The sequence below is a fragment of the Dipodomys spectabilis genome, unplaced genomic scaffold, assembly GCF_019054845.1.
Source record: "Dipodomys spectabilis isolate Male_0828 unplaced genomic scaffold, ASM1905484v1 ptg000138l, whole genome shotgun sequence".
Lineage (NCBI taxonomy): Eukaryota > Metazoa > Chordata > Mammalia > Rodentia > Heteromyidae > Dipodomys > Dipodomys spectabilis.
This window is the reverse complement of record NW_024870815.1, coordinates 10,429,161-10,454,402: the sequence shown is the minus strand read 5'-3', so window position 1 is coordinate 10,454,402 and position 25,242 is coordinate 10,429,161. Positions and strand designations below refer to the sequence as shown.

General features: G+C 39.0%; 1 protein-coding gene across 3 annotated transcripts in view; it reads right to left on the bottom strand.

The window, feature by feature from the left end:
• The window catches only part of Nnt (nicotinamide nucleotide transhydrogenase), a 99,568-nt gene that overhangs the window by 54,382 nt on the left and 19,944 nt on the right, over window positions 1-25,242 (bottom strand). For all 3 annotated transcript variants that reach the window (XM_042690499.1, XM_042690500.1, XM_042690501.1), the window contains exons 6-7: window positions 21,367-21,455; window positions 16,432-16,619 (exon numbers count right to left, since the gene is read on the bottom strand). In XM_042690499.1, coding sequence (XP_042546433.1) covers window positions 16,432-16,619; window positions 21,367-21,455 — 277 coding nt within the window. The remainder of the gene's footprint in view (window positions 1-16,431; window positions 16,620-21,366; window positions 21,456-25,242) is intronic.

Below are 25,242 nucleotides of genomic sequence, written 5' to 3'. Positions count from 1 at the left end.
AGTGGTTTATTGGAGCTAAAGAATGTACTCATTATCTTGCCCATGTAATTGTAACCCCTCTGTATGGTATTTTCACAATAAAAAAAAAAAAGTCTCACGGACTCTCATGCCCAGGCTGGCTTTGAACTGTGATCCTTAGATCTCAGCCTCCTGAGTAAATAGTATTACAGGCATGAGCCACCAACGCCCAGCGAGATGGTGCTTTTAAATACATAATAAGCAGTCATTATAGAAACTATGTTCACCCAAAGTGAACAATTCTTAGCAGTCACAAATGTTGACAATATATTCAGGACTAATTTATGAGTTAGATGATAGAATCACTCATAACAAATGTCACCAGATTCTCCAGTATGTGATAATAACCTCCTAATTTAACAGAGGATAACTTCTAGGAGTGAGAAGCAAGTACCATGAAATAAAATCAGGAGAATGGCATAATCCGAAGGTTGAGGACTCACTCACACTTTCATTTCATCTATTGAGTTTGTTCCTATTCTGGGTCAAGCCCTGACTATGCCTCATGCTGGGAATGCAGGGATAAATGAACAGGAAGGGTATGTGTTCTCATGATGAACATTTGCCTCATGTGATAGTCCACATTTTAAATTCTCAGTGAGGAGCAAGGCAGTGTTGGCTCACACCTATAATCCTAACAACTTAGGAGGCTGAGATCTGAGAATCAAAGCCAACCAAAGCAGAGAAATCCTCAAGAATCTTACTTTTAAAAAAAGAAAAAGAAAAGAATCTACTATTCAACTTGAGGACAGGGACCGGAAGGGAAGATTGGGGGAATGTGAATTAAGGGGTGACACTGTCTTTAAAAAAAAAAAAAGAATCATCTTGCCTGGCACCAGTGGCTCATGCCCGTAATCTTAGCTACTCATGAAGCAGAGATCTAAGAATCACAGTCCATGCCAGGCTGGGCAGGAAAGTCTGTGAGACTCATCTTCAACTAACCGCCAGAAAACCAGAAGTGGAGCAGTGGTTTAAAGTGATAGAGAGCTAGTCTTGAGTGAAAAGCTGGGGGACGTGCCCAGGCCCTTACTTAGTTCAAGCTCCACAACCAATAATAACAACAACAACAAAAATCATCTCCAGTTAACCAAAACAAAAACACAGAAGTAGAGGCATGGCTCAAGTAATACTGCAACAGCTGTGAGCAAGAACATTAAGGCCCTAATACTGGCATAAATTCTTAATGTGTTTTTTTGTTTTGTTGGGGTTTTTTTGGGGGGGGAGAGGGGTCCAGTCATGGGCCTCAACTCTGTGCCTGGGCGCTGTCCCTCAGCTCTTCAGCTCAAGGCTAGCGCTCTACCACTTGAGTCATAGCGCCACTTCCGGCTTTTTTCTTTTTGCTTATGTGGGTGCTGAGGAATCGAACCCAGGGCCTCAGGCATGCAAGGCAAGCGCTCTACCACTGAGCCACCTTCCCAGCCCTCTTAATGTGTTTTTAAGTAGTTAACTAATTCTAACATAGAAGAATAAAGCCCCATGGAAGTGGCGCTGTGGCTCAAGTGGTAGAGCGCTTGCCTTTAGCTGAAGAGCTGAAAGATAGCACCCAAGCCCAGAGTTCAAGCCCCACGACCAACAACAACAAAAAAAAAAAAACCAAGAAGAATAAAGCTCCAAATATTAGGATTTTTCAAACTAATATATATCAAATGTCAGCAGGGACTCACCCTGTCAGTATAGTCTCATACCCACAATTCATAAAATAATGCAAATACCTAAACCAAAGAAAAATGAAATGAACTTGAGAGGTCAGTAGGATGAAAATAAGAGCTTCAGATAATCTCTTCACCTTCTTTATTGAAAGTTTTCACTTCTGTATTTACATACTTTTAATAAAAATAATACTGCCAAGTTTATAAATGGAAATCAAGTCAAAATATAATTTGCATCATAATCACTTGGTTTTTTAACCACTTGGCTGCATGCATAATAGAATTCAAAACTAAAGACATTACATTATTTGAGTACATGTGAAAAAGAAACTATAAAGATACAAGTAGGCCAGGCACCAGTGGCTCACACTAGTAATCCTAACTACTCAAAAGGCTAAGATCTGAGGATTTTGGTTTAATTACAGTCAAGGCAGGAAAATCTGAGAGACTCTAATTTTCAGTTAAAAATCCAGAAGTGGAGCCATGGCTCAAGTGACAGAGTGATAGCCTTGAGCACAAAAACTCAGGAACAGCACCCAGGCAAATAGTTTAAGCGCTAAGATCAACACACACACACACACACACACACACACACACGAACAGCACCCAGACCCATAGTTTAAGCGCTAAGATCAACACACACAAACACACACACACACACACACACACACACACACACACACACACACACACACACACACACACACACGATTCAAGTAGGTGGTTATGTATAACTTCCTCTTTGCTACAGTCTTCCTAATTCCAAATGAAGTGATAAAGTCTAAATGCTAAAGCCATTGATCCTAAAGGCTCTCCACTTGGGCTGAAGAACTTTCTCATGCCGCCTCTCATTACTGCCCCCACTGGACCTTCTCCTCTCTACACACCGGACTACTTGCCCATGATTTATTGCATAATATAGTTTTCTCTTTCCAAGTTTCCAAGAATCCCCCAAAACACACATCCTAATGTCATGGTAGTTTTACAAGGTCTCAATATTCCTTAAAAATATTCTTTTCCTTTACCTCTCCATATAGACGCCTTGAACATGTAACTAAACTTAATTGAGCCATGAGAATTTGAAGATACAAACCATGTGCACCAAGGACTCCTCTCCTAATAAAGCTCAGGCTACTCAGCTCTCCAGAAACTAGTGGCTATGAACCATGGTGCTGCAGAGAAAATCTAAAGTGATTACCTGTTCTCTCTAGGTATGGACTGTCATCACCACCTCCATCCTCTCATCTACAGCCTCTTCTCTATTAGCCAATCTCTTGTTTGTTCCACATTTTCCCTCTAGTTTTGGACTGGGATCCCTCTTTGGATTCAGGCCTTAACCACATCTCTCCCTCCTAACTTCTGACTATATCAATTTTATAGCCACCAATCTCATTAATTTTATTTGGCATCTAATTCTTCTTGTCTTCAAAATTCTGGATTCCTTTTTACTTCGGAGATATCATTAGCTAAGGATCAGTCCTAGACTACAATGCTACTACTGTGTAAAGACTCAAGTGGCCAAAACTGTCTAGGCTTCCTAAGAAACATGAAATGTACATTCTACTTGTTCTCTCTGACTTTACTATAAAATGTATAGGAAACACGGCCGGGCGCTGGTGGCTCACGCCTGTAATCCTAGCTACTCAGGAGGCTGAGATCTGAGGATCGAGGTTCAAAGCCAGCCTGGGCAGGAGAGACCGTGAGACTCCTATCTCCAATAAACCACCAGAAAACCGGAAGTTGTATCTCAAGCAGTAGAGCACTTGCCTAGCAAGCACAAGTCACTGAGTTTAATATCCAATACTACAAAAAGAAATGCACACACAAACACACACATGTACATTTGCATCTTAGAGACACCTTAGGTATTCTGTCCACATCATTGCTCTGAAATTCAATCACTTCTGAAATAACAGTACATTCATAATTAGTAATCCATACAAGGCCTTGAGTTCACTCCCTAGTACCACAAAAACAAATGAAAAAAGTGTGGAATTATTATAAGTAAGAAGAACTTAACAAAGTAATATGTATATTTATTTATGTCATATTTATGAGTATTTTATCTATTTCCATTTACTACATAACCTGAAGTAAATTTGCCTTATAGCATTTAACAATACCAGAATATATTTGAGTGGTAAGACTACTTTATTTTCTTCCTTGTACTTTTCCTTATCTCTCACATGTTCTAATTCTACAGTTAAGAAATCTTAATAAGGCCACAGGGAATACAAAGCTGAATCTCATGGTGCAGCTGCCTGCAAGCACTCAGATGTAGATCCATTTTTTTTTCTCTAATTCTGGAAAGTGAAGAAATAAAAATTAAAAACAGAAAGAGAGAAACAGAGCCAAAAGAGAAGCAGGGTAGTAAATAAATGTTCCAAATGAACAAATCCTCAAAAGATTAGGTCAGGATAGAGAAAGTCTAAGACAATTTCAAAATACTATCTTACACTGATAGCCTAGTATGATAAATTTATATTACGTGTGAGAGCACAAAATTGGAGAGTAAATGAATAGGTTGATTAGTTGGACATTTAGGGGAGACTTTTTTATTCAAATCTAATATTATACTTCATACTCAAAGTAGATGACCCCCACCCAAAAAAATGAAGAGGAACCTTTAATATGTTTCTACTCTGTGGATTAAAATACACTTCCTAAACACAAAGCAATGGAGAAAAATTAGAAAGGAAAACATCAGTAGATTTAAATTTGAAAACATATGTATTATAATCCTCAAAACACATAGATGACAAAAAACAAAAGTTCACAGAATCTTAAATAAAAGCAAATGCTAAACTCCTAATAACTGAACAATAAATACAATTGGCCTAACTTGTTATAATGACAACAAATAAAAAATGTTTAATCATAGTAAAATATATTATATATAAAGAAAGAAACTTACTTTGGCCACTCAAACTATAAGAGTCAAAAATAAATAAATAATATTTATCCGGGTGGTGGTGGCGCATGCCTGTAATCCTAGCTACTCAGGAGGCTGAGATCTGAGGATCGTGGTTCAAAGCCAGCCCGGGCAGGAAAGTCCGTGAGACTCTTATCTCCAATAAACCACCAGAAAACCAGAAGTGGCACTGTGGCTCAAGGGTAGAGCATTTACCTTGAGCTGAAGAGTACAGGGACAATGGCCAAGCCGATTTCAAGCCTCAAACCGACCAAAATTTAAAAAAAAAAAACACTGAAATGAAGCCTCACTGATGAAATTTCATGAAAGCAGTATATTAAGTCAAAATATTAATACTTACTCTTGAGTAATTCTACTTCTAAAAATCTAATGAATTGTGGGAATAAATGAAAATTCAGGCATAGGCATAAAGCAGAAAAATGTCATGAATAGTGTAATTGTTTTAATTGACAAAAACTAGTAGCACAGTTTTATTGTTTTTGTTCTTATTGTTGTTGTTGTTGTTGTTGTTTCCCAGCAGAGGGACTTGAACTCAGAACCTGAGTGCTGTCCTTGAGCTCTTTGCTCATGGCTAGTGCTCTACCACTAGCACCACTTCCGGTTTTTCTGGTAGTTAATTGGAGATGAGTGTTGTGGACTTTCCAGCCCAGCTGGCTTTGAACCTCTATCCTTAGATCTCAGTCTCTTGAGTAGCTAGGATTACAGGCCTGAGCCACCAGCACCCAGGTTAGTAACCCCATTTTTACCCAGTGAAAAGGCCAACTTCCGGGAAATTGTTAAATACAATAAGGTACATGCCAAAAAGAAAATTCTGTAAAACCATTAGAATATATTAACTAAAAGTTAACAAAAAAATGAAGATAAGAAGTCATTTCTTAGAAGGCACATTGAGCATTCCCATTTTGAAGCAGTGTTCTGTTAATTTTATACTATGTCTGAAAAGAAAGGAAACAATGTTCCCTAACACTATTTGTATAAAAAGGTAAATACCACAGAAAAATTAACTAGGGAAGAAAAATTTTAAAGTATTTCCTAGCACAATACAAACTGGGTGGGTGGAAATTTGACATGCTATCCAACTTTCTGAAGTATTTCTTGCTCTTTTCTTGTTCATGGACATTGTTTCCTCTGGTAACTCAGTTTCTTTCCAATGAAGTTGTTTCTATATTTCAGCCAAGACAATAGAAGGACTTCAGTCATCACTCATCATTCAAATATTCTCATTGACTCAACTAATAATTATTTGTGGTTTCCAATGTATGCACTAAATCAGGAAGAATAATTCTGGAATCTATTTTTACAATAATATTTTTTAATTTATTAAACATTTTCCTGGCTTATGCCTATAATCCTAGCTACAGGGGACTGAGATCTCAAAACAGCCAAAACACCCTTATCTCCAATAGTCATCAAAAAGCCAGAAATACAGGGGTGACTCAAGTGGTAAAGCTTCAGCTATGAGCAGAAAAGGCTGAGCAAGACCCCACCTTGAGTTCAAATCTCAGTTCTAGGACAAAAAAAAAAAAGGAAAAGAAAAATTGCGAGGTCTGAGGATCACAGTTCGGAGCCATACTTGGCAGGAAACTCTGTGAGACTCTTATCTCCAATAAACTGCTGGAAAAAAAAAAAAAAGCTAGAAGTGGTGCGGTAGCTCAAGTGGTAAGAGTGCTCACCTTGAGCAAAAGAAGCTCAGGGACAGCACCCAGGCCCAAAGTTTAAGCTTCAGGACCAGCCAAAAAAAAAAAAAAAAAGTGGGGCTGGGAAGGTGGCTTAGTGGTAGAGCGCTTGCCTTGCATGCCTGAGACCCTGGGTTCGATTCTTCAGCACCACATAAGCAAAAAGAAAAAAGCCGGAAGTGGCGCTGTGGCTCAAGTGGTAGAGCGCTAGCCTTGAGCTGAAGAGCTGAGGGACAGCACCCAGGCCCCGAGTTCAGGCCCCACAACTGGACCCCAAAAAAAAAAAAAAAAAAAAAGTCAGGTATTAGATTTATAGCTAACTGAACTATACTGCATTTAAAAATTAGTTAAACAGGCCGGGCCCCAGTAGCTTACGCCTATAATCCTAGCTACTCAGGGAGCTGAGATTTGAAGATCATGGTTCAAAGCCAGCCCAGGCAGGAAATCCTGTGAGACTCTTATCTCCAATAAACCACTAGAAAACCGGAAGTGGTGCTGGGGTTCAAGTGGTAGAGCATTCACCTTGAGCTGAAGAGCTGAAGGACAGCACCACGACCAACAAAAAAACAATAAAAACTTAGTAAACAGTTTCATTAGAAGAGTAGCAGGTTTTTAAAGCCCTTGTCTAAAATTTTAAATTATAGAGTTTTCCAACTGGTTGGTTATTACTTAGAATGAGGAGGGTATTCTAGGTTAGTAGAAGACTCCTTGAATCTCTGTGGGCACAATAAATGGACTGCAGTCTCTATAAACACCTCATGCCTATGCACTATTTTTTAATAATATGTACAGATGGCTATAATTCATATTTATTCATTGTGTTAGTTTGTAGTATCTTTTCATAATCATGTTTTTTCCAATAAATTTACAGAACAATTTACTGTAGAAAGTATTAAAATTAGGAGCTATTAAAATTAGGAGCTACTAGGAAAATTACTAATATCTAAAAACAGCTTCATCGATATATATTGTTAGATTAGGAAAGAATATATCCTTGGCTTCTCTGTAACACTAAAATCAAAATGAATGATTTAGCTTAAACTGAATACCAAAAGCTAAAGATTTACTGGAAAATTTTGTAAGATACCTCTCTGAATAAATCAGGCCTAAAACAATCATCTAAAAATCAATAAATTCTCAGATTCTATTCTACTGGGAAAAGAATCAAGCCTTCATAGACAACTTTAATCACACCAAAAAGGGAGAAAAAGAAATAAATTAAGAAGAAACCACTAAAAATATTAAGAACAAAAGCACCAAGATGAAATGGGTACCACAAAGAGCACTTGGCATTATTTACTGGAATTATTCAAATAGCATGCAATCATGAGGAAATTCCTAACTTCCTGGCCTGCAAAGAATCATATGAAGAAAGGAAAAACTCTGCTTTAGCATGAACATGGCACGGACATTTAACTCCATACTAGCAAACAGATTATATAAATCATAAAAAATATATATATCCAAACCAAAACAACATATTTCTCATAGATAAGTGTTAAAATACTAGGAAGACAGTTTTTAACATAATGCAGACATAAATAGACAGACATATACATATATACACAGAGACATACATGCATGTATAGACAAATTGATAGATATATACATGCATGTATACATATATGATGCATACATAGATCCTAGATAAAGAGATGCATAACATGCATACATACATACTCAATGTAAAAATGTTCAGGTAAAGAAAAGTATCCTGAACTTCAATATTTATGTATTAAGAAATTTCTTCACGACACAAATTCACAGTATTGTTAGCATCTACCCAGGATCCATTTCCTCGTTTTGTCACTTGTCTCATTTTCATTTCCTTTCCATTACCTTCAACTGCAGCAGAAATGGCCTCAGAAGTTGGCCAGACTGATGAGAATAATCCCAGAGATCCAAGTATACGCTGAGGCATATCTAAATCGGGCTACAAGAGAAAGTTTTCTAAGAACTTCTGAATAGGCTTCCTTGCTCTTCAAGAAGGAGCCACCAGAAATGGCCTGTCTCTTCCATCCTCAGGCTGTGGTGTTGAACAACCTGGAGACCTGACATTGCTGCTGTTGCCTACATTCCACGAGGTTTTATGAAGCCCACTCAGAGGGAACCAGGCTTCAAGGAAACAGGAGTGCGTCCCACTGCCTCCGATCCACACACATCTCTCCCCAGGTATAAATGGGTTGCATTCTGGTAATATAACTTAAGAAATCACCTTTCTTTTTTTTTTTTTTTTGGGGGGGGGGGTCCAGTTGTAGGGCCTGAACTCTGGGATTGGGCGCTGTCCCTCAGCTCTTCAGCTCAAGGCTAGCGCTCTACCACTTGAGCCACAGCACCACTTCCGGCTTTTTTCTTTTTGCTTATGTGGAGCTGAGGAATCAAACCCAGGGCCTCATGCATGCAAGGCAAGTGCTCTATCATTGAGCCACCTTCCCGCCCCAAGAAATCACCTTTCTTAAGTGGTGCTGTGGTTCAAGTGGTAGAATGCTAACCTTGAGCAAAAAGAAGCTCAGGGGCAATGCATAGGACTGGCACACACATGTGCGATGCACACGTGTGCACACACAAGCACACACATGCACGCGTGCGCACGCACGCGCACACACACACACACACACACACACACACACACACACAAAGAGGCAACCACTCTTTTCATAAACGTAAGCCCAACCCTAAATAGTTAAGCAGAGTACAGTATAAATGAGCTCTATCACTGGAACTAGAAGAACAATTTCTCTGCATAATTATTTGCATAAGGAGCCCAAAGGTAGTTAGTAAATAACTTTGACAAACTGGATGCCTTGAGGTATACACTCTGTACACATGCACTTATCCTAGAGTTTATTAGTCTGTTTGTTTTCAGCTGTTCGTCCAAACACCCCTGAAAAAACAGATATTTTTATCACCATTTCAAAGATGAGGATATTGATCAGCAGAAAGACAAATCAGCTATTAAGTTGTAGAGCCAGAGTTTGAATCCACCTCTAAATTCAAGAACTTCCCTCTGATTTTCAATAAATTGATTAAATATCAATAAACTTACAAAATGGGAAAGAGGAAAGAGGCTGTGAGCTGTACAAAAACAAACAAACAAACTACCCATGTTTTGGACTGAACTGCATATTACCCCATTCCTGGTTGAATCCCCAGGATCTCCAAATACGACTTTATTTGAAACTAGGCTTTAAAGAGGTGATAAGTCACTGAAGCTGTCTGAGACCATTAGGATGGGCTCTACTCTAATCTGTGTCCTAAATTTAAAAAAAGGAAGTAAGATACTAAAGTAGACACCAAAGATACAAGTGCTCAGAGGAATAGCCATGTGAGGACAAAAGGAGAAGGTGGCCATCCACAAACCAAGAAGCCACAGGAGAAACCAACTCGCCAACAGGTTAAACTTGAACTTGTAGCCTATAAAACAGTGAGTAAATCAACTTCTGCTGCATGAACTACAGGTCTGTAACATCTTGTTATGGCAGCTTTAACAAGTAAATAAAAGGTTTTCTTATACCAGGCCATGCAGCTAGGCTATAATTCCTAGCTTCTTTCCCAGGTTGGGCCAAGTGACTGTCTCAGAAAAAGAAGAGTGGGTACAAGTGCCACTTATAGGCCTCCCACACATGATCCTCCAATACAGACAGTGCCTGGAGTGACCTTCAGGGCTTCACACAGTGACAGCCACCGTGCCAAAACCTAAACTCCCAGATAAGCATGGGAAAGAGAGCTGTCCACCAATGTGGGAACTGACTATGAATGTTAACTGAGCGAGAAATAAATGCCTATAATATCTAAACAGTTAAACTCACTTGGGTTAATATGTTACAGCAAAGGTCACAGATCTATAGCTATTCCACCTTAATGCTAATGCACAAAGAAGTAGAAGGAAACTTGAAGGAAGGAGATTCAGAAATGCATATGGTGGAGAATACTAGGTTCATGGTAACTATCAGTGATGCTCACCAGAGGCAGCCTCAACCTCTCAAATCTTCTCAACTCAAGAGCTGTCAAGGAAGTGTGCACAATGCTTAATCTTGCAACACACTTTTGGAGAAATAACAGACCAAACCAGAATACAACATGGTGCTATAAATTTTCCTACCAGAACATTTGTTAAATTTTGCCTAGTCACTCACTAAGTGTGTTCAAACATGCCCTAAGGAAACGGATTGACAAATGGCAATGGAAAACTCCACAATTCTGGCATCCTCTCCCTGATGACAAGTTGTCCTGCCTGTGTTGAAAGCTACTAAGAGGTGTGTGGACAGCCCGTGGTTACCAGCTGCTGATGTTGCAATATATAAGCATTTCTCCCTCTCAAAGCAAGCAATGCTTTCTGTAAGTAATATCACAAAATTCCATAGTCAACAAATACATTGAAAGGAGGTGAGGATAGCAGATGAACTAGATAATAAAAAGTAAAATAAAGTGATATAATTCCCAAATGTTGGGTATCATTAACCTATAGTCTATACTTTTAACATCTAAGATCATAATGCATATGAAGAAAAAGGGTAGGGGCTGGGAAAGTGGCTCAGTGGTAGAGTGCTTGCCTTGCATGCATGAGGCCCTGGGTTCAATTCCTCAGCACCACATACACAGAAAAAGTTGGAAGTGGGTGCTATGGCTCAAGTGGTAGAGTGCTAGCCTTGAGCTGAAGAGCTCAGAACAGTACCCAGGCCCAGAGTTCAAGCTCCACGACCAGCAAAAAAAAAAAAAGAAAGAAAGAACGAAAAGAAGGAAGGAAGGAAGGAAGGAAGGAAGGAAGGAAGGAAGGAAGGAAGGAAGGAAGGAAGGAAGGAAAAAAGAAAAAGGGTAATTTGAAAAATAAACCCTTACTTTTTGGAATTACGTAGAGAGTATTGGTCAGTATTATATTGTTCTGTTGCCTAAAAGTACAAGCTTGCAAATCACTGCAGAAAGTCATTCTTTTGCACTATAATTCTACTCCATAGGAAACACAGATTCAAAGAAATGGGCAGTATCAGATGGAGAATCAATGAAAACTTTCCAGGAGACCATTATCTCTCAGGTTCAGGCTTAGACGTAGAAGGCTCTTGCATAGTGGGAGAGCTATCTCCCTCCTAACACCCATGGAAAATCACCACAAGTGCTCCATGATGGGTATTTTACAGACCTTAATTCATACAAATACCAGAAGTCCTGATACCCTAAGATGGACTGTGCCTAAAAAAGAGATCTAATTACATTTGGCCTTAGGTATTATAACTTACAAGCAACCAATATCTTCCTTCATGACAAGATACTTTGCAATTCCTGAACCAACCTTCCACTACTTCCTAATTCAATCTCCCAAGAGATTTAGCTAACCATCTCAAATTGCAGACTAGGCATGTACCCAGGTTTTGAATAATTAAAGAAAGCCAAGTTTCTCATCTTCAATTAGTTTCTGCCCTGATCCTATTCAAAACTGAACCAATACCAACAGAGTGCTCTATCCATCTTTCCATTATTTGCAATATCTGAGTCAATATGTCTGAGTCAAGCAGAAAAGGTCAGATAAGGTGATGTTAGGGAAATGAACCCTAAGATATGTATTCAAATATTTTCTTCTTTCATGCGATTGTTTCTAACACATTTATAAGATGATTTCTTTGTTGCTTTGTATGTCCCTCCCCCACAGTATAACCCCTGCTTTCACTGTATTTGATGTCAGTATAATTTGTGGAGGGGAAGGGGAAAAAAGTAATTGTTTAAATAGGGATACAGGTGGACCCATTGCAGCAATGAAATGTACAAGGCGTTATGTCCAAAACGAACTTTACAACTTTGCGGGGGGGGGGGGGGGGGGGGGGAGGGGGGGGGAAGCAGGGAGGATTGGGTGGGGGGGCAGGGGGGGAAGGATGGGAAGGGGAAACAAAGGAGGCTACAATGCTTGATAAGAAATGTACTCATTGGGGCTGGGAAGGTGGCTCAGTGGTAGAGCACTTGCCTTGCATGCCTGAGGCCCTGGGTTCGATTCCTCAGCACCACATAAGCAAAAAAGAAAAAAGCCAGAAGTGGTGCGGTGGCTCAAGTGGTAGAGTGCTAGCCTTGAGCTGAAGAGCTGAGGGACAGCGCCCAGGCCCAGAGTTCAGGCCCCACGACCGGACCCAAAAAAAAAAAAAAAAAAAGAAATGTACTCGTTATCTTGCCTATGTAATTGTAACCCCTCTGTACGGTATTTTCACAATAAAAAAAAAAAAAAAAGGAAGAAAGAAAATAAAAGGAATTGTGCCAACCAAGACCTAAGGAAGGGAGACAAATTGAGTTCAGCAAAATTTACTGAAGCATTCTTGTGCATGAAGAGCTATGCCAGGCACTGGCCTCAACAGAGACAGATGGCACACTCTCACTGAACCCACAGGAAACAGAACCATAAAGCATGGGCAAGGTGCCATGAGTGCAGGAAAAAGGACATCTACCGTTGCATAGGACATAGTAGACAGCATGGAGGAAGTAATAACTGTGTGGAGTAGGATTTCAAGAGCAGGGATGACATTCCAAAGAGAAGAAATAATACGTGCAAGGTATAAAAGTATCCTTTTATCTCCTCCAATGGGAGATAACAGCAATCACCATGACTAAAATCCAGCCGAAACAGTAAATACAGCATGAGATCTCAAAAGTAAATTAGAACTAAAACACAAAATGCAACGAACACCTTAGCAAGGACTGTAGTCTACAGCACAGGTGATTGGAGAATGGGAAGCTGAGATCCACCTCTATCCATGTAGATGCCCTCATCTAATGAATCTGGGACCCCAAGTAATCCAGGACAAATTCAACATTATTAAACAAAACCTCAGGACTTACAGTTGTACTATGGCTTATTCAATTAATATAGGCAAGATCTGCGGTAGACAAAGGGAGGACAGAAAATTGCCTAACCATATAATAGTCCTGATTTAATCAAGTGATTTATTTTTTTCCAACAGGAAAGATTTTCAATGAGGAAAGTCGTTTCTACCAGGGTAAACCTAGTGAGGGTTCTACATGTTTCATTTGTAGCATCCTGAGAAGCTAGGGTTACAGGCATGAGCCACCATGAGGAGCTTAACTCTTAATCTTTTTTTTTTTATGTTCATGGTTTCAATTATCAGTACTCCTAGCATATAAAAGAATTTTAGAAAAACTAGCTTTTTCCTCATATTTGAATTAACTCTTCTCTCTTCCCCCCTCCCCAAATAAAATTAGGAAAAAGGTGATTTTGAACTAGCTTTTGACAGCAGGAACTAAGCCAATGTACTGACAAACTGGACTTCATACAAGTTTCAGATGAAGATGAGGATTTCACAAAACACGGAAGGCTTAGTAAAAAATTTGAACTAGTCTTCAAGATCATCTTATAATTTGACCTTCTACGAAAACATAGTGTGTCTATTTGTAAGAAATAAAGGCTGGCCAGGTAATGTACATCTGAAATTCCAGAACTTGAAAGGCTGAGGCAGAAGGGTCACAAGTTGAAGGCCAGGGTGGTCTATATAGCCTGATCTTGTCTCAAAGCAAAATAAACGAAAGCCACTATGAAGGTACGTCCTAAAACTCTGTGTGTGTGTTTGTATGATTAGTCTTAAATTGTATCACTCACTCCTAGCTTAATAATCAATAATAAAGCTGTATACTATGTCTGAAGTACTCCCAATTCTTTATTAAAATGTGAGTTACCAGGGATAGAGCTTGTTCAAAGTATACTCTACATGTGTATGAAATTGTCACAATGACACTTCCATGTGCTATTAATGTAAAGCAATAAATAAAATACATTTAAAGAGAAAAAGTATGAGTTGATTAAAGCTAGCTTCCTGGCTTACCATTTTCTCCATGACTAAGTGTTTTAGCACCCTCTACTGGCCACTTGTTGAAACTAGTCAGCTCTTAACACCTACCTCCCCAGCTGGGCAGTCTTACAAAGCTCACTGTGACTACAGCGTGTGAATGACTTTATAAAATTAGAATTGCAGAAAGTGGTTTCATTCTGACGATCTATGCATGCATATAATGTACTTTGATCAAATTCATCCACTCTATCTCCCCCACTCCTATTTTTTAAAAAATAAGTTTAATGGGTTTCATTACTTATTTTCATACAGATGTATGAAGTACTTCAATCACATTCACCACCTCCACTCACTCTTCTCCTTTTAACCCTTTTACCCTTCCAATGGTTTCCACCTCCCAAACCATCCTGGTTTTAAGGTCCTGTCATTTGCGGGGGGGGGGGGGGGTCTAGAGTCTACCTATGAGATAAAATATGTGCTATTTGTCTTTCTCCACCCAACTTCTTTTGCTAAACCTGGTAAGTCTCCAGCTCCACCCATTTTCCTGTAAATGACACCATTTTATGCTTCCCTGTGACTGAATAATACTCCATTCTCTATATACACTTGTGCAGGACTTCTGGTCTTGCTGACAGATTTCACAAATCCTATCCTGAGCTAGAAGCTCCTCATCTGTATCCACCTCCTTTCTACAGACACATGTTTTCATGGGCTGAGTCACATATCACCCTCCTGCCTGTCTGCTTCATCTAGAGTTAAATGGTAGGGACCGCCTCATTAATCACCTGGATTCACATAAGTCAGAAAGAAGAAATGGGGAGCATATCCGCTCTCCACCACCCAGAAGCTCACAGAGTTGATACCAATGACATCCTGCCCTTAGGCTTATGAGAGTTTCTCTAGTAGGAGGGTGTCAGAAAAAACTTTCCCCACTCCTCTATGGCCTCAAGATGAGGCAATTTCTAATTCTCCAGAGTCTAATACAGAAAGTGAAGTCCCCTTAGTAGGATTAAACATAATCATGACCCCTCTACACTCTTATTATCTGTCCATTTTCTTTTGGAAAACAAAAATATAAGAGTCAGTATTATACTCCTTGTTCAAAACAGAATGACATGACAGGTGAAGATGTACGGGAGAACTTCTTCACTATAAAATCTTGACAGATAAAGCTACTATTTACCAATTAATAAATTCTTACTAGTTCAATATCATGCATTGAGTTCAAGTATTCTTTAGAGAATGTTATGAAGAATCTAGAACATAATTCATGCCATCAATGAGCTCAGAATTTGGTTAGAACAACCGAATGTGACAGAGGAAATCATTAGAAAGAAACAGAATATCCTACCCTTAAGTTAAAATTGGAAAACTAGGCCCTAATTCTAACTACTGAGGAGCTGAGATCTAAAGATCATGGTTCAAAACCAGCCCAAACAGAAACATCTATGAGACTTTTATCTCCAATTACCTGGTAAAAGTCTAGAAGTGCAGGTGTGGCTTAAGAACTCTAGCCTTGAATAGAAAAAGCTAAAGAAAAAGAAAAAAGAAAAAGCTAAAGAAGAGTAGAAGTCCAGAGTTCAAGCCTTTGTACCACCATAAAAAGAAAAAAACAAAAAGATACTAGAAGTCAGATGCCAGCTCACACTTCACAAAAGGCTGACATCAAGTTCAAAGCTAACTCAGACAGAAAAGACTGTCAGACTCTCTCATCAATAAATCAGCACAATTCTAGACTACAGATGTGGCTCAATAGTAGATCACCAGTTGTTAGCAAGAAAGCCGAATGAGAGCACAGGATTGAGAATTCAAGCTCCAGGAGGCACACAAAGAAATTATATATATATAGTATTTATTATAAATTGTGTATGTCATATAATGTATAATATATTAATCCTATAAAATATATAACTGTATATTATATAATGATATAATATATTATAGATAATTTATGCATATGGAAATACAATCAACAAAATATTAGTAACACTTATCTTTAGACTTTTCAGTACTGTTTAAAGTTTCTACAATAAGTAAGAGTAGAAGGTATTTACAACAAGAACAGGAAAATAATAACTGATCAAGAGTACAAACAAAAAAACTGTCTATAAATAGAAGTGTACACACAGAATAATTCATGAACACCGTTATGTAAAAATCACATTGGGAGAAAACAGGAAAGTATTAATGACTTGCCTCTAGAGCAAGCGATTTGTGTCACATACTTTGTTCATTTTCTAGTCCTTTTATAATGTACCAAAAAAAAGACATCTTCACTTCAAGACACCCATATGTTAAACAATCATTCAATCCTCATTTTTTAAAGAAAATCGTAACAATAATGCTTTACAGGTACCGATTAGTCAGCAGCGTACCTGGGATGAGTGCTGTGCTGATAAGAATGTCCACCTCTTTACACTGCTGGGCAAAAAGCTTCATTTCAGCTTCAATAAACTCTTTGGACATCTCTTTCGCATATCCTCCTTGACCTTCACCAGATTCTTTCAAGTCAACTTCCAAGGGTTCAGCACCAAGAGACTTGAACTGTTCCAAAGCTGCAGCTCTGAATTATTAAGAGAGAAACAAGTAATCATTATAGGTACTTAATAAGAGAACCAAAATCTTCACTTACTTTTTTTAATTTTTTTTTGTTATCATAAAGATGATGTGCAGAGGAGTCACAGCTACATAAATCATAAAACATAAATCATAAAACATTTTGGATAATGTTACCCCTTCCCTCACTCTCCCATTTTTAAGAAGAGCAGACTACACATAGTGCTTCTGACTTAACTCTTTTTTTTTTTTGGGGGGGGGGAAGGGTCCGGTCGTGGGGCCTGAACTCTGGGCCTGGGCGCTGTCCCTCAGCTCTTCAGCTCAAGGCTAGCATGCTACCACTTGAGCCATAGCACCACTTCTGGCTTCTTTTTTTCTGCTTATGTGGTTCTGAAGAATCGAACCCAGGGCCTCATGCATGCAAGGCAAGCACTCTACCACTGAGCCACCTTCCCAGCCACATAACTTTTTTGTTGTTGTTGTTTTTGGGTTTTTTTTTTCTAGAGGCAGATAATCCTTTGATGATAATATTTTATCTGGAAAAAATAAGGAAATGCAGCTTCAAATCAGTTAAATTGCAAAAAGAATTAATTAAATTGGAAATAAACATTTTTCCAGGAATTATTTTGTCACAAAGCTATCCATCCTTGTCACACAGATATTAATAATGATCTGATATACATTATGACTTAGTATCAGCTGGGAGTGGTGGCCTGTGCCTATAATCCTAGCTATTCAAAAAGCTAAGATTAGAAGGAGATTCAAGGTCAGTCCAGGCAGAAAAGTTCATGAGACACTTCTCAACCATGGCCATTATATCCTATGGCTTGTCATCCCAGCTACACAGGGGTTGAGATCAGGAGTAATATAATTCGAGGCCAGCCTGGGAAAAAAAAAATTTTTAATTCAAGAAACTCTATCCCAATAGAAGAAGCTGAGCAGTGGGGCACAAACCTGTCATCCCAGCCAAGGAAAGAGGCCTAAAATTAGTTACAATCCAGGAGCAGACCCGGGCAAAAGAGTGAAACTCTGTCTCAAAATCACTAATGTAGGGCTGGGAAGGTGCCCAGTGGTACAGTGCTTGCCTCGCATGCATGAGGCCCTGGATTCAATTCCTCAGCACCACAGAAGCAGACAAAGCCGGAAGTGGTGCCGTGGCTCAAGTGGTAGAGTGCTATCCTTGAGCTGAAGAGCTGAGGATCAGCGCCCAGGCCCAGAGTTCAAGACCCACAACCAACCAAAAAAAAAAAATCACTAATGTATTAATATGCTGCAGATGTGGCTCAGCAATAAATCACCTGCCTAACAAGCACAAGACCCTGAGTTCTGCCAAAAGAAGGAAGGAGGGAGGAAGGGAGGAAGGGAGGGCAAAGACCTACTATCATTCACATAGTTGGGTTTTTTCATTTGCAAATGCTCAGAGTTTGTTCTTACATTGGGGTTTTCCCACAGAAATGACTCTTACTTAAAAATATTTTAATCAAGTCATTTTGTTACCTCATAAAGTTTCTGAAAATACATGAAAAGCCAACATAAAATATATATATATATATTTTAATATATAGTATTTGTGTACATTATACATATTTTTTCAGTATTAAAATAAATGCTACACATTTGCCTTATCCTTACTGGAAAGCCACAGCCAACAAAGATTTCAGCTCTGTATAGGAACTCACCAATACCCATTCCACTAGGGTATACTCAATCTCAAACCTCCCTATGGCAACAATCCCTGGAAGTATTTATTAGAAATTCAAATCCCTAGGCCCTTCCCCAGAACCAATGAATCATAATAATGTCCAGTACAGAGACCAGAAGTTATATTTTTAGAAAGAACATCAGTCAGTCTTGCCATCAAAGAATTTGAGACACCAAGGTCTGAGCCAATAAATCCCTAGCCACCATCATGTTCTGGCGTGGGCATAAAGAGTTAGTACATGCAATCCATTGTTGAGCAAGAGATGGCTCTCTCTGCTGGCTTGAATAAGTTTCTGGTGCCAAGAATGCCCATGCAGGTCAAGTTGCAACCACAAGTGGAATCAGTCTTAGGAGTATACCAAATCTGAGGGCAGCAGAGAGGAAAGGCAAAAAGAACTTAGGAGAGATAATGCATTGTTTTGTGGTTTAAGCCAATTTAATTTGGTGTTTCCCATCCCTTGCAGCCACAAGGATACAGTTCTTTAAAAAGTTTCAAGAATGTATAATAGTAACACAAAAAATAAGAATAATACAAAAATTATATATAGGTACACATATTGTTAGACACACACATATACATACACACATACACACACACACACACACACACACACACACACACACACACACACACGTATCTATATAATGATCCAAGGCCACTACAGAAATTTGTCCCAAGAAAATAATGAGACACTTCCAAGAATGTAAATTATAAACAAAAGTAGAGTTAAGCAACAATACTATTCTTACTTAACAGTAAGTTTCAAATCATGTCTAGGTCAGATATATCCAGTCCTATTTTAATATTGTCATCTACTACAATGAACACATAAGCAATCTGTTCTCTAAAGGTCTACAAAAATGTTCACATCAGCAAACACTATAAATGAAAAGATAGCCAAACATCAGTGGCTCATACCCGAGTCCTAGACAAAGATTTGGATGACTATAGTTCAAAGCTAGTCTAAGCAGTAAAGTCCTCTAGACGCCATCTCAAAAAAAAAAAAACAGAAAAAGCTGGTCTGGAGGCATGGCCCAAATAATAAAGCGCCAGCTGAACATGCAAGGTGCCTTGAATTCAAACCTTGGTACCAATGGGTACCGGTAGCTCATGCCTGTAATCCTAGCTACTCAGGAGGCTGAGATCTGAGGATCGCAGTTGAAAGCCAGCCTGAGCAGGATAGTCCATGAGACTCTTATCTCCAATTAACCACCAGAAAACTGGAAGTGGTGCTGTGGTTCAAGTGGTAGAGCACTTGCCTTGAACTAAAGAGCTGAGGGACAGCGCCCAGGCCCAGAGTTCAAGCCCCACAACCAAGAAAAAAAAAAAAAATGGTACCATAAATAAAAAGTAGCACTAATCAAGATTCATTGTATTTATATTTATATAAATACATACGTGTATATATATACATGATACATATGTGTGTGTGTATATATATATATATATACATGAAACATCTTTGTTCACCTACTTACAGATGAAATTTAGAAAAAATAACAAAGACAAACTATTGTATATTTAATCTTGGCCCCCTTGGTTGTGACCAGTTTACTTTGAAAATAACTTATTTTCTCATTTTAGGACAGTTTTTATCAATATATCACCTCTCTAAACTCTAGGTAAGAATCATTGACCACATTCTATGGAGTACTGTTTACTTTGAAAAGTCAAATTCTTTCCACCTTGCAATCTTTTTCTATCATTTTATACTTAAGATCGGCAGCAGAAAGGTATAGGTAGCATGCACAAGGTTCAATTCCCAGCACCAAAAACAAATAATCAAACAAACAAGTTAATAAATATCAGTGGCATTATTCCTGTTGCCCTCAGTTGGTAATAACTAATGTTTCAACCTCAAGAATGGACACCTACATGATCATAATACTTAACAACCATTTAATAAAACCAGTATCTAGTGTCTTCAGCAACAAAGAGAAATTTTAATCAAACTTCTTTTTAAAGACAAATTAGGAAGTATTTGTATAGTTGCCTTAGGGAAATACAGAATGAATGTAACCAACTACTTTCACTAAGGAGCTCTAAAATTATCAGAGGAAGATAAACAACCCTCTCTTTACATTCAAAACAGAAGCCTTATCCCAAATAACGCAATCAGAACAACTCTTTCCGTGCTACTCTCGTATGAAAAGGGCTAGATTTTTCTTTGCATTCAGGGCAGGCATGCTCCCCACCCATCTGCTAAAATATCTCCTATCTCATTCTCTTTCCTCATTCATAAATAACTTTGTTCATGTGGTACCTAAAAGCATTCTTTTTTTTTTTTTTTTTTTTTGGTCCAGTCGTGGGGCCTGAACTCTGGGCCTGGGCGCTGTCCCTCAGCTCTTCAGCTCAAGGCTAGCACTCTACCACTTGAGCTACAGCACCACTTCTGGCTTTTTTCTTTTTGCTTATGTGGTGCTGAGGAATCGAACCCAGGGCCTCAGGTATGCAAAGCAAGCACTCTACCACTGAGCCACCTTCCCAGCCCCTACCTAAAAGCATTCTAAGAGAAACAGGATATAACAAAGCAATAAAAATATATAAGACAAAGCCAGGGCCTGGTAGCTCGGATCGTGGTTCAAAGCTAGCCCGGGCAGGAAAGTCAGTGAAAATCTTTATCTCCAATAAACCACCAGAAAACCAGAAGTGGCGCTAGAGCTCAAGTGGTAGAGCATTAGTCTTGAGCTGAAGAGCTGAAGGACAGCGCTCAGGCCCCGAGTTCAAGCCCCATGACCGACAAAAAAAAAAAAAAAAGATATATAAGACAGATAATTCTAGTCCTCTTGGCAATCTAAGACTGATGATTTACTAGTTTTCTTTTTTCTTTTATTTCTACTGTACTGAGGTTCTTGCCTATTTGTTTTCCAATAAGGAATACAACTTCACTCTTGAGTTAACTTTTAAAACTTTCAAATATTTTCGAATGGAAAGAGCTTACCTGGCAGTGTCAATGAGGTATTACAACTGATAAATTCCAAAGAAAATGTGATAGGACTCACTTGAAATAAAATATTTTCAGATCACTATCAATCACTAAGAAAGCACTCACCTTGTATCAAATCCTTTCACAATTGCACCCATGGACTTTGCTGCACCTGCAGAAGCAAGCCCAGCAACACCACCACCAACGATCAGAATCTAGGAAAGAAGAAAGAATCAGTTATATTTTCATTAAAGTTCAATATCCCGTGAGAGTAAAAGATCACCACCTGTCAACTACCAATACCTGGTAAATAATTAACATTCAGTAAATGGTGGTGCCCATGGTGCTGGTAATGACCAGCCCTCCATACCTTGATGAGATGAACAAACTATTTTTTAGCTGAACATCATTGCTTTTAATATTTTATCAAAGGAACAATGGCTGGCAAGGACCAATAACCTCCACTAAAAGTAGCCTGACAATCAGCACCTCAGAGTAAAAGCTATATAAGCACAATCAGCATCGCACGTGTTACAGATTAACAGGTTTATTTTTACTGTGTAAAAGCAACTTTTAGCTGGGTACCTGTGCCTCATGGCTGTAATCCTAGCTACTCAGAAGGCTGAGAGCTGAGGATCGCAGTTCAAAGCCAGCCCCGGCAGGAAAGTCCATGAGACTCTTATCTCCAGTTAACCACCAGAAAACCGGAAGTGGCACTATGGCTCAAGTGGTAGAGCACTTGCCTTGAGCTGAAGAGCTCAGGAACAGTGTCCAGGCCCAGAGTTCAAGCCCCACGACCAACAAAAACAATAAAAATAAGCAACTTCTACTAAATGCCCAGGGTGTCCTTCTTTTTTTTTGTCAGTCGTGGGGCTTGAACTCTGGGCCTAGGCGATGTCCCTCAGCAATTCGGTTCAAGGCTAGCATTCTACCACTTGAGCCATAGCACCACTTTGAGCTTTTTCTGCTAATGTGGTACTGAGGAATCAAACCGAGGGTCTCGTGCATGCAAGGCAAATGCTCTACCACTGAGCTACCTTCCCAACCCTCTAGTGGTTTATTGGAGATAAGAGTCTCAAGAACTTTCCTACCTGGGCTGGTTTTGAACCTCGACCCTCAGATAGCCTCCTAAGTAGCTAGGATTACAGGCGTGAGTCACCGGCGCCCAGTCCAGGGTGTCCTTCTAACTACCTCTGCCCTCTCCAAGTCTAAGATTTTTCCATGAGTGAGAACTACCAAAACATATTTCAAAGACAGTCACAAAATTGGTAAAACATTTACCCAAACTCTTGTTTTGAAATCAAATGCTTCTGGATAACATAGCTAGTGTCCAGAATTCATAACTGAATAAACTATACCTGAAATATGAAATAATAGAACTAATAAACCTAACCATGGAAGGATCAGAGCTAAGAGAACCAAAGAATTCCTGTATATTAAAAAAAAAAAAAAAGCCTCCCCTTCCTTCAAGAAATGAAGAACAATGTTTTTCCAGTCTGGAATGGCCTTCCAGACGAAAGAAAAGTCTTTTTACATATTTCATAAAGAAGCCATTGAAGGAAAGTCCTTCTTTCTACAGAAAAAAAAAAAAAAAAACCGCCACCCACAGAAACCGTGAAGCTTATAAATACCCACCCTCTAATCATGCCCACATCTCTGTCTCCTTCTACCTTTTAAAGAAATCTAGAAGCTGGGTGCTGGTGGTTCATGCCTGTATTCCCAGCTACTCAGGAGGCTGAGATCTAAGAATCATAGTTCAAAGCCAGCCCAGGGAGGAAAGACTGTGAGATTCATCTCTATTCCTATGAATTTTTCTTCTCCTGCATACAAACCATCATCACCAATATTCATTGACATGACCTCTGAAGCCCTAAGTCCTGCCACAGGGTCCTAGGAACACAGTTTTGACTAATCTAGATTCCCTCCCCTCCCGTTCCCTTCCCTCCACCTTCCTTTCCCTCCCCCCTTCCCTTCCTTTTCCTCTCCCCTTCCCTTCCCTCCCCTCCTCTTACCTCCCGTCCCTTCCTTCCCCTGTTTTCCTCGCCCTAACCTCTTTCTCCTTTTTTTCTCTTTTTCCCTCCGCTCCCTCCTTCCTTCCCTCCCTCTCTCCTTCCCTCCCTTCCTTCCTTCCTTTTTTTCCCCCAGTTGTGGGGCTTGAACTCAGGGCACTGTTCCTGAGCTTCTTTTGCTCAAGGCTAGAACTCTACCACTTTGAGCCACAGCTCCACTTCTGGTTTTCTGGTGGTTAATTGGAGGTAAGAGTCTCACAAAAGTTCTACACAAAAGTTCCAACACGGCTAAAGAAAAAGAAAAAAATGAAATAAGTAAAAAAAAAAAAAATTACTAGGTCAATTATCCTAAAACAAGAAATAAGAAAAATGCATGAAATCTTAGTACCCAGGAGACTACAACAGAAGCATCATGGGTTTGAAGCCAGCCTAGACTACATACTGAAATACTGAATTCCAGGTCAGTCTCAGCTATATAGAAAGACTGAGAGGGGTAACACGTTCAATAGAAATGTACTCATTACTCATGTAACTATAACCACTCTGTATAGCATCTTTACAATAAAAAAAATTTTTTTTAAGATGCATGATTACAGTTAAGAGGAATAAATTTCAAGACCTCTATTGTTTAGTAAGGTAACTACAGTTAAGGATGATATATTGTATTCTAGAAAAAATATAGAAAGGACAATATATACTTTCTCTACAAAACTGCCATGAGGTAATGCATATGTTAATTAGGTATGATTAACAATTGTAATATATATGTAAATATATATTGTACATATACTTCAAAATAGAATGCCATATATTTGTTACACCATCAGTCTACCAATATAAAAATGTGTTTAAATTAACAACAAAAATAAATAAATAGCAAAGACTTCATAATTTAAAGAGCAGAATTACGCACAAGTAAAACAATATAGGAGCTACAAAAGAAATTCACTTTTGTTCCTCAGCAAGAATTGAAGAAAAAGAGACTGTCAGAGAGCTTACACTGAAATGATGGCTCTTTTACTAACTAGCTCTGGGTTACCTTGAACAAATTGCCTAACATCTGCAACACAATGAGATCCAATCTAACTAAAGCATACTGCCAACTGACAACAGTCCACACATACATTTAAGAATATAGTGCAAAAGACAAGAGTAAGGCAACACTTGTAGGAATCTTGCTGATATTCAGTCACATACCCAATTCCTCCTCTCAGCAGCCCCAGCTTGTAATGGGCACCAACTGTCCACAAATGCTCTAGCCATCAACAAATACTACTGGTTTTAGCCCCCAAAGATAGCCAGCCACCATTGATCTACCTCCCTGTATCTCTTTCGCCATCCTTTTCCCAGGTATAACAATTCCTAATCTACCTTGTCTTCATTCTTCTGTTTGCTCTCCACCAGAACAGCCAGATACAATTTTTTAACCTTGAATGGTACATTTCCCTTACCTACAAGACAACCAGAACTGCATAGCACGATCTGTAAGAGAGGTCCCATACAATCCAGCTCAGCCTTTCTTCTCACGCCATCTCAGATCACCCTGTACCTGTTCACCATGCTCCATGGCCAGTGGCCTTCTTTGTTTTCCTAGGACACACTAGACTCTTTCCCATCCCAGACCTCTGACATGAGCCATTCCCTTCTCCCTAGCATCTTAAATTCCTGGCTTCTTTCTTCTATCCTCAGATCTCAACTCAAATCTCACAGAAGCCTTCTTGTACTCTAACTTAAGTAGCTGACACATTCATATTACAAACTGTATTGTTATCTGGGTCATCTCCTTTGTATCTAAAGTTAATCTGATATAATCCTGCTTTTTATTTGCATCTAACTCTGACCCCTCCACACACACTGGAATAGAACTTTTGTGCAGAAAGAATATGGGTAAGAACACTGTAATACTAACAATATTGTTATTCAGGTCATATCCCCTGCTCCTACAACATGATTTGCATGGCAACTCATAAGACTTCTACTAATTTTAGTTTTA